This window comes from Strigops habroptila, chromosome 1 (genome assembly GCF_004027225.2).
Source record: "Strigops habroptila isolate Jane chromosome 1, bStrHab1.2.pri, whole genome shotgun sequence".
Classification (NCBI taxonomy): domain Eukaryota; kingdom Metazoa; phylum Chordata; class Aves; order Psittaciformes; family Psittacidae; genus Strigops; species Strigops habroptila.
Window position 1 is genome coordinate 95,330,052 of NC_044277.2, and position 11,001 is coordinate 95,341,052.

The following is an 11,001-nucleotide window of genomic DNA, read 5'->3' on the forward strand; positions in this document are numbered from 1 at the left end:
CGCATTAGATCTGACATCCACCAACCCTGGAAGACCGGTCATCAAAGAGGAGGCTCCTTTTAGCCTGCTGTTCCTGAACAGAGAACGTGGTAAGTTTAAAAGTACTGTTTGTAATATCTGTGGCAAGCCTTTTGCTTGTAAGAGTGCATTGGAAATTCACTACCGCAGCCATACTAAAGAACGTCCATTTGTTTGTACAGTCTGCAGTCGTGGGTGTTCCACTATGGGTAATTTAAAACAGCACTTACTGACGCACAAATTAAAAGAGCTGCCTTCTCAGTTATTTGAACCCAACTTTACTCTAGGTCCCAGCCAAAGTACTCCTAGCCTGGTCACCAGTACAGCACCTACCATGATCAAAATGGAAGTGAATGGTCACAGCAAGCCGATCTCTTTGGGTGAGGTTCCCTCGCTTCCAGCTGGAATCCAGGTTCCTGCTGCACCACAGACAGTGATGAGTCCGGGGATCACCCCTATGCTGGCACCCCCCCCTCGCCGGACTCCCAAGCAGCACAACTGTCAGTCGTGCGGGAAGACCTTCTCCTCAGCGAGTGCACTGCAGATACACGAGCGCACCCATACTGGTGAAAAACCGTTTGGTTGCACAATCTGTGGTAGAGCTTTTACCACAAAGGGGAATCTTAAGGTAAGAGGCCAAATAAAACTGTAAAGGCTAGGGGCGGGGGGTTAAGGCACCGTTCTTGAACTCAACAGGTTTTAGTGCTAAGTGTTTGTCCCAAAGACAGGAGAGAAGCGAGCTTCAAGGAAATGCTTGCTGTATAGTGGGGTTTATTATGCTTCCACTGCATGGGAGATAGGGACTGAAAAGCGGCTGTGGAATGATGCGAACTTTAAAACTGGTTCTGGGTGTACATGCTTGCACATCGTAGTTCTCCTGACAGACATGATGGCACATGCAGTCAGCTGATGGACATGTTCTGGCGGTTCTTGTGGACCATCAGTGCAAAATAACCTTGCTATAATCCAGAAGTGTAAAGCTTGCTCAGCTCCTTGGGTGCCTCTCAGATTTTCATTTTCTGTTCTGCTCTGCAGACTTAGAAAACAGTTTCCCACTGATTTGCAGGGGGTTACTACAGGACTCATGCCTCTTATTCCCACAGTCTGGTTAACTATCAGGACACAGCCTGGGGAATACATTTTTAATGTCCCTCTTTAGAATATTAAATTTAGCAGAAATAATCGATGCCTCTGACAAGAGAGAAAATATTACGAAAATAGACAAGAAGTAAAAAGGGGAAGGGCAGAAAAAAACACCCTTCTACTACAAGTAATGCCATTGGTAATCTTCAGCATTTGAGGACTTCAAGTTTGCATGTGAAATTGTCTTATCTAAGAGGATATTATTCTTGCAGTGCTGTGTTTATTTTCGCTGAGGAGAAACAAATGCACATTGAAAAATTACTACAGCACTGGGTTTTCTTTGTGTAGGTTGACTGGGCCTTAGAACTGTGTCTGAACTGGAATTGATTTGTTTTCAGTGTGAATTAAAAGGCATTTCTTTTTAAAGCAAGCGGTACTGTAAGCAACAGCATGTCAGGCCAGCCACCTCACCAGAATGTGGTATCTTGGGGGTGCTTCTTGTCCCCTTTTGCTCCGCAGGTTCACATGGGAACTCACATGTGGAATAACGCCCCTGCACGCCGCGGCCGCCGCCTCTCTGTGGAAAACCCCATGGCTCTGCTCGGTGGCGACGCACTCAAGTTCTCTGAGATGTTCCAGAAGGATCTGGCAGCTCGGGCCATGAACGTTGACCCCAATTTTTGGAACCAATATGCTGCAGCTATCACTAACGGACTTGCTATGAAGAACAATGAGATTTCTGTCATACAGAACGGAGGCATTCCCCAGCTCCCAGTAAGTCTAGGTGGAGGCGCCATCCCGCCTCTAAGTAACCTTACCGGTGGCATGGACAAAGCTCGCACGGGCAGCAGCCCTCCCATTGTCGGTCTGGACAAAGCAAGTTCTGAAACGGGAGCCAGTCGTCCATTCACCAGATTTATTGAGGATAATAAAGAGATTGGCATAAATTAAAAGCATTCATTCCGAATAACTGTTGGACTGCTACTCGACACAACACTTGTCCTGTTTTCCATGTACAGCTTTTGAAGCTAAGCATTAGTTTCCTGACCTAAATGCATAGGTTCCCTTTAAAGTTTTACCCATAGCAGAAATACATAACTTTGTGGCTGCTGAAAAGTTGTCTTGCAAGATCTGCATGGTACTTTTTTCAACAGTGAGTTTGACTGTTACAGAGAACTTTGAAACCTTTTAATTTAACAGAACACAAAAAAAAACAAATCGTGGGGTAACTTCATTAGAAACAGAAAGAGGCTAGTCTACGTCTACTTTGCTTCTTACAAAACTTACTATCACCTGAGAAAGGGGGGCTTCATGACAGCATTCTGTCACACTTATTTGCTGATTTTGTTCAAATTAGTTAGCAACTTGGACTATGTTTTTAGGAATCTTAATCTTAAATACGTGATTTAGTACCCCAATGCTGTGTATTATTACAGTATCCTTGTCTGTAGTATTTATAATGTTAAGATTATGCGGGTAACAGACAATATACTAGCCCCAAACTTAAATGAAGCTTTTGTACTGCAAAATACATCTGGCTATGTGATTTTTCCTTTTTTTCTTTTTTTTTTTTTTTGTTTGTTTGTTTGTTTGTTTTTTTACTATAAATAAGTGGTTTATTTCAATGCAGGCAAAATTGTGAAGTTTTTTTGGGAAAGATAGCATGCTTTTCATGTGCAAGTACCTGTCAGTAACAAACCTTTTTTTTATTTAAATATTTGTAGCTGCTATGTGGACAGTTGTTCTATTAAATGAAAAAAAAATGTAGTGTGGACTTTAGCTCAATGATTGGAAAACAAGTTACAGACAAACCTTAGCACCATAAATTATTCACAACATTATAAGCAGTTGTGAGTAAATACTCCATGTTATCAAAGCTGTACAATAAAAAAGGTAATGTTTGTATAATGTGGTTGCAAACTCTTAATTTATACTATTGCACTTTTAGTATTTTGTATTAGGGAGGTTTGTCTATAATTTGAAACTGAACAAAAATGTAAACTATTTTATAAATAGTACTTTGACTTAAGGAAAAAGGAGGAGGACCCTGTTGCAGTTTCTTGTTTTGTTTTAAGGTTGAACAATGAGAGATCTCTATTAACTAAGCAGAAGAGCTGCAGAGAACTGTCAGATCCTTAGGAAATACGGGGACTGCCATTTCTTAAATGGAAATGATTCATTTAACTTTTCTACAAAGCCCACTTAAAAGCGTGACCACCCCCGACAGAATTCTGATACATTTATGTTAGGAGTGTGATATTAATACAAGTTTAGGGTAGAGGAAGGAGAACATTGTATAGGTTTAATTTTACTGTAAACTGTTCTGTCTCTTTCACACATACCCATGAGAAAGATGTTGACTGCCTAATAACATGGGAACAAAATAATAACTTTTGGGCAGCGTGAGCAGTAGTAACATACAAATACTCTGTATTTATTTCCAACTCTTGCTGATTATCTTCTCAGATTACTCCAAAGCACAATGTACTCTGATTAATCAAATATAATTTGATGTTAATTGCATTATTTAAATTACACCAAGTAAATAAAGGGAAAGGTTCCACTCATAAGCTAGGCTGGGGATGCTGAGGAGACTGGGGCTTAATCAAAACTTGAACAGTAGACGTTTTGTGTACTACCTCATTTTTGTGCATTACAAGCATGGTGGAGTTGACACTATGAACTTCCGTCCAGCAGAACTGCTTGAGGGACATTATGGGTAGCTGGGTAACAGCGCAAGGAGTTTTACGCCCCTGAAGAATGAATCAGACAGTGAGGTCTTCTCAGTTGAGACTGAAAAATAGGACAATCTTTCTTACACAACAAAAAACATTACTGTAAGAGGATGGACTATTTCTGCCATCATGTAATAGAGTGAAAAGAGGTTCGAAGACTTATTAGCTGTTTGTTTCTATTGGAAATGAACAATGAACTCTACAGCTCCATTTTCTACAGTGATGAGATAGGGATATATAGATACCTATATCTATATATAAGCAAAATTATATATCTGTAACACCTCTACAGTGTAACATCTTTTTTGCCACAGTGTGTGAGTGGTCAGAGGTGTTTCCAAGCATTGAAAAAAAAAAAACTGAGGTGGCTTAATGTTGCTGTATTTCAGCAATTGAATGTTTTTATTTATCTGTGTCATTTTTGGTGTGACTTTTTTTTTTTGTTAGTATTTGGTACCATGTAGTGTTATCTCTATTCCCTAAAGGATGTGTATAACTTAAAGAAAGAAAAAAAAAAAAAGAGAAGAAAAAAATTAAAAAGGAAAAAAAGAAAAAATATGTAAAGTGTTGTAAATAAGATGGTTGATGATGGTACAGTAAGACTGACCCCATTTTGTATTCAGGGTTAGGTCATTCCTCTCTGCATGGTGAAGAGAGACACTATTTTTATACTGTGATACCATGTAGGGCTAGGAGCCTCCCTGAAACAGCTGGGAATTGTTACCTAGATCCAATATTTTTTATTATTAAATCTTGTTGGCTTGACACATCTACTGATTGAAATGGATGTCTTAGTCTAGGTTACTATTTTTGTCATATGGAATTGAATAAAATGCAGGATGTAATATAATTTCTGAATTGCGTTCCTTGATTATTCTAGTAACAGAGCAAGATACGCGACTAAGGTCACTTGTGGTAGATTGGTGTCAATGACTTCTAATCGTTGCATCTGAAAATCGGAATAAGGTCGACACCTTATATTCAAATGCTATTCTAATATATTAACAATGCAAAGGGGTTGAATTATTGAAGTCTCTTTTCTAATGAGAATAAAACCTAAAAGCATTTCTCACAAGACAGTAGAACAAAAATCCACCATATTTCGGAGGGGGAAACAGCCTTTGGAGGGACTACCATTTCAAATTGACTGCTTTCTGAACACTGATACACCACATGATAAAATTTGGGAACAAATTTATCAGGAGCAGTTCAAATTCTAAAATTAAAAAAAAATAAAAAATAAAAAATTGACAGCTCGCATCCATTCATTCCAAATGACATATCCTGTACGTTTAAACCCATGGCTTTGTTTCTTCTTTTTTTCCAAGATCCTGATTTATCAAAGAATGTCTAACTTTAACCAAATTATTTTTTCACATTGATTTAAATGAAAGTATTTCATATAAGGTTAGGCATGTGATTAAGTATCTCCTGCAAAAAAGCTGTATGTTTGAGTAACCTTCAAGTTGTTATAATCCGCTGATGAATGCCTGCTGCATTTAAAACGGACAAAAGATAAATAAAAGACAAAAATCTGTATTAATCATCTTTCAGTGGCCTTGTTATGAAGATACTCTGTTTTATAAGACCTACCCAAAGAAGGTGCGAGTTTCCTCCGGTGATTCAACAACGATAGGTTTGTGCTTGCGTTCCTGCATGCACATCGTCCCTGAAGCTTGCTGAGAGAAAACATGAGATTGAGAAGGAAAGAAAGGAATCCTGAGTTACGGTTCTATTCAAAACACAAGAGGAAAATTACTTGCCCTCCCCTCCTTGCAAAAAAAAAAAAGGTAGAATAGTATCTATTTTTAAATATGTATGGGTTATTTTTTTTAGTATAGGGAGACATTGAATAATAAAATGTGCTACACGGGTAAAAATGGTCAAAGTCTGCTGAATTACAGAGCCACATAGGAATTTTATATAATCAGAAAAATTGCTGGTTACAATTTCTTGAGGGGAGGGTTATTTTACAATATGAGAATTCCGGCAAGGCTTTCAAACTCTTTAGTTACATTTTTTTCCTCCCACGAGTTATTGGAAAGCATTTAAGTCAAATGATTGACAAAACCACTTTTTTGCTGTTTGGTTTTGGTTTTGGTTTCCTTTTGTATATATTAGCCCTCAACTTATTATCTGTTCCTTTACCTATTTTGTCCTTTCTATCTTGGCAAATACTTTGTTTTTCTAAAGCTGCATTTGTGCTGTATTTGTGTTGCCTTTAATTTACTTCTCTGCATGTACTCTGTCATTTGGAAAGATACTGTGTTTTATTTTTTTCCTTTTTCTCTAATTCTGCAGAAGTCAAAAGAGCTGCCTGTATTTTACATCTCTGTGTAACACTAGCATAATGAATGGTGAAGTCTTCAGTGATGAGATCAGGTATGTGCATAGCTCACAGAATTTGCTAACAAACATGCCGTTTGCACACTTTCCTCCAGATGAAGGCATGGCGTTTGTTAGTGTTGCTGGTATAGGGCAGCTACAGATGGTTAGGAGGATGGAAGTTCTTACGCTAACTTCATTTGCGTAAGAAGTTTCAGTGAAACTGAAACCACTGAAACTCCATGGGCTTCTGTGGAGATTCTCCAGGGTTATACTGGTGCAAGAGGGACTGCTTCCAGGTTCAGATGTCTTGCTTTACTTTACGTGTCATCAAAACAATGACTAGCTACACAGTATGTTAAAAGTATGTCTAGGCAAAGCCATTCTGGACTTTATTTTTAATAAGAGGAAATGAGAATACATATATTTTAGTACATGCCACAGGATTATCCCAGTTTTAAAGGAGGTCCTGAAAGTTGAATCTAAAAAAAAAGATGACTCTGCCCCTTAATACAGAATTTGATGTCATCATATGAATAATCAGTCCTTTTTCACATAAAGGAGTAAAAGAACTTGTAACTTTTATGCATAAAAGTAGAAGAATGTGAGAATCTTGCTATGGCTCTCCTACACAAGATAGGCACTCACAGGGAATCTACTTTTGTAGATAGTAAACATATCAGCAGATTTATGAGAAGAAAAATATGTGTTTGTATGTGTTATATCACCAATATCACCGATATAGTGTTTTATTTTTTCAGAAGGGAGAATGTTTCAATCAGTTGACAAAGTGACAAATGTGAAAGCCAACAGCTTGGGGCAGTGCCACTGACATTTTAGGGATGTGGGCAAGTCACTAATTAGACTCTGATTCTGCTTGAGAATTACATACTTCTGGGGCCTCTGGGAATCAGGGAGTGAACTCCCCCTTGCAGAGTCAGCTAGCACCTTGTAGTATTGGGATGAGTTCCCCCATCAGTAAAGATGGGGTAGTACTTTTGTACCTACCTCACAGGGATGTTGTGAGGAATAGTTCTATGTTTGTACAGTGTTTCAAAGATGGAAAATACTTGGTATTATCGCCGATTTTAGAGAGTTTACAGTACATGTACTATTATTTATTATTTGTACTCCAATAGCACCTACAGGCTCCAGTCAGGACTGAGAGGCCTTATCCTAAATGTTGTACACTCACCTACTTGGAATTGATATAAAATTTTACTCAGTAACATTTTTCCAGTGGAGGTATTTCATTATCAAGTATCTATTTGACTACTATAAGGTTTAAATCAATTATTTAGGTGTTCAAATTGATTATTGGGTTTAGACCACAGCAGAGATTAATTTCATATCACATTTTGTTTTGAGCTTGTACTGATTTTCAGAAAACTTGCACCAATTTTCTATGGATAATCTAGAATCGAATCTTGCTATCAGTGGAATTCTACTGTACTTTTGCTATTAAAGCTAAACGTTAAAATAAATGTGTGTGTATACATTATTATACACCAACATATAATATACATGTACCCATAAATATGTATGTTTTAAATTTCTTTAGCTGCTTAAATTTAATTTCAAACTGTGTTGCATATTTTGCTCAAGCATTACCCATTTCAGATGCAATTAAAACATTATTAAATGGTGCTGGCCCTCAGTAAAGACATGAAAACTGGAAATTGTGACAAAAAAGGCATGTTGTCACTATGATTATATTTATGAAGGCTTGTGAGGAAAGTTTCTAAGTTTCAAATGTGTTAAAAACCTTCACTAAGTCATAGAAGTCTTTAGATTATGTTCAAACAAACAATTATACCACAATGAGTCACTCACTGTATAGAAGTATGTTAAAATAAATAAATAAATAATTCCAAAGGTAATGCTTGCTATCATTTGGACTTTGAGCAGAAAGTACTATGTTTCCTAGAGTGGCAAACTATATTTAATATTTTTTTACAGGTAAGAATTATCTGATTTACAAAACTATGTTAAGCAACCTCTTCAGCAACTGTTTATGCACTAAATATATTAGCTCAATTAATTCTGTTGATACTCTTCGTCTTTTTTATTTGAATATAAGGAAAGGTTTTGGTTTAGGTTTGTTTAAGCTGTTCTTGGTGATGTTAGTCTCACTAATTTTCATTATGGAGTAAAGGCATGAGGAACAGTAGTCTAAAGAATCTCTCTCTATTTCCTCTCTGGGAATTAGTGACATCTCTCCACTGCTCCATTCTGGTTACCAGCCAACATGTCTGTAGGGTGTTGACTTGTGTGTTGATTAGCACTTGTGGCTCAGCCAATTTCATCAAACACTTGGCACTTGTTCTACTACAATGCACACTTCATATGGGACCTATAGATATATACTAGCATAAGTAATGTATTTAAGATAGGCTGGTGGTGGGGGATGTAAGTGAACACCTATGCTGGAATTCCAACGCCATTACCTGTTGAGTGCAGCAAATAAAATGTGCACATAAAAAGATGTGGTCATCAGAAGATGTTGGCACATTTCCACTTGGTTTGTATCACTTCATGCTCTGAATAATGTGCCTGATATAGGAGGTTTGGTTTGGATTTTTGCTTTTTTTATCATTCCTAGTAAGAACAGTTATATACCTCGAACAGGGGAACACAGCTTTTCAGGAAAGAGTTTTGTAGGTAAAACTGGCTTGGGACTTGCTGTATCTTATGCTTATTTTCTATTAAATTACTCTTTCCAACATAGCTTTCTAGATCACTTTACAGCTAGAATTTAGTCCTTCACCTAGGTTTTAGCCTGCCATCATCCCATTCCAAATGGGTTTGCTGAAACCAACAGGATTTATAATAAGACATTAGCCAATGCATCTAATGGGTAGCAGAATCAAGCCTGTGCACTTCTTACATTCGGTTAAAAGAAAATTCAGTTTAGTCTTCAAACAGTTGTCTATATATCTTGTGCATTGGATGTGACATCTGTTTCAACGTTTGGCAACAGTCAGGTCAGACTGTGGTACTTTCCCTTACACTGGGCAGCCCAGTGCCACACAGTTCACTCTGGGTAAACTAATGACACATGCCAACCAGTATTACTCATTGAAAGGAATTTTTAAAAATATGTTATCAAGCATCCTGTTACAATAGCTGCAATTTCAGCCTCACAGAAGGTACGTTAAGTGAGGCTGGTAGTCTCTGCAGCCCACATCTTTCCTCGTTTTCAACCCCTACTATCTTCATGAAGCAGTTTGTCAGTATTTCTTCTGCGATTATGTATCTTCTGTTTCTCTTCTGCAAAGTAATGCTGCTCTGATAATTCCTGTGGTTTCATTCTTCCTGTACATGGCCATGTTACTCACTTATTTCTTTAAAGGTAGTGTTAGGTTTGCCCCATGCATTTGTCTATCCTTGTATTTTGTTGAGATTAATTTCTTTTTTTTCACTTTTGGAGCCACGCCATTTTGTCCCTTCTCAAATCTCCACTTAATTCTAATTAATTTATCTTGTTTGGACTATGAGTAGAAGATACTATATATAACAAATGTAGAAGAATCTACCACCCTGAAACTTTTTCTTTCGCCCTTCATACCTCCAGTGATAAATGGGAGAAAAAGAAAAGGATCATATACCACAGGAAAAGCAACCAATATAGATAGCAGTGTGAAGGACAAACATGGGCATGGTACCAGAACAAAAGTCAACAGGAAATGCAAGAATTTGAGATAATAGCACCAGATTTTAGAAATATAAGTAATAAAGGAACAGAACCATACTCCTACAGAGCCAACACAACAGATTTCACTAATAGTCACAAACTTTATTTATTTATTTTCACAAGGATTCACTTCCCTGAAGTCAACAAGAGCATCTGGGGGAAGCTGGGCAGTGTGCCGCTGAGTGCAGCTTCTTGTTAGACTTTCTCATCAGCTCAGGAAATGCTTATTCTGATTTGACAAGTTCTGTTCTTAAGGTGGGGGAACTCTTGAAACTGGAAGGATTGTCTAGTTAGTGTGTGTGAATATCCGAAGCGCATTTCAGCTTACCCCTATGCCATGTCGTAGAAAAAATTGAATATTTTACTGTTACTAAAGCTTATCATAGGGCTCCAAAACAGGAATGAAAATGACACTTAGTACATGCTGATAATTGCAGCTATAAAAGGCCTCATTCTAATCTCTTTTACTCAGCACAAATATTCTAATTTCTACAAAATCATTCCTGATATACACTGGTATGAGTAAAATCAAATGGCTATGGAGATTATATCAACCCTTTTCCACCAGAGCAAGATGTTTTTTTCTTAAACTGTAAATTTTTCAGTGCATTTTTTCAGTTACAGTCAAAGTACAAGTCACAGTACATACTGGAATGAACATGCTATTATCAAGGTATATCTATACGACTGTATGTAACAGACCTGGGACCATTCTGGAGGCCACATGGCCCAGCAGAAGTTCATCCATACCATTCCAAGCCCTTTCACTCCCTTGAAAAAGGACAGTTACATCCAAAGTGAATATTGGGATTGGCCCTTGGTAGCCTAGCTGTTGTCTGGGAGTGTGTTACCTCAGACCATGCCAAAACTGCCTGGGAAGGTGTTGCTGGCTGATGGGGCAACCCCTGGCCTCCTGCTCCAGACCTGGTCAGTCTAAGATGACCAGCAAAGCCTGCGAGAGCAAATATTTCTATCCTGAAATGTGCTTTTAGGTAGAGCCATTTGCCACCATGCCTTTGCATAGCTGCATTTTTAAAGTAATCAGAATTAACTCTTTATCAGACCATTCCTTTCAGCGTGTGTCTCTCTTGTCATTAGGAATTTGACTCCTCTTTTGTGGTTTCATAATTCATGTCTCATGCTCCT

The 11,001-nt window shown here is 37.8% G+C and overlaps 1 protein-coding gene across 3 annotated transcripts in view; it reads left to right on the plus strand.

The window, feature by feature from the left end:
• The window catches only part of SALL3 (spalt like transcription factor 3), a 26,862-nt gene extending 19,217 nt beyond the window's left edge, over window positions 1-7,645 (plus strand). For 2 of the 3 annotated variants that reach the window (XM_030498842.1, XM_030498852.1), the window contains exons 2-3: window positions 1-646; window positions 1,621-7,645. The exon at window positions 1-646 is cut by the window's left edge. In XM_030498842.1, coding sequence (XP_030354702.1) covers window positions 1-646; window positions 1,621-2,052 — 1,078 coding nt within the window. In that variant the 3' untranslated portion in view covers window positions 2,053-7,645. The remainder of the gene's footprint in view (window positions 647-1,620) is intronic. The other variant, XM_030498859.1, reaches the window with a different exon arrangement.
• Window positions 7,646-11,001: the final 3,356 nt, after the last annotated feature.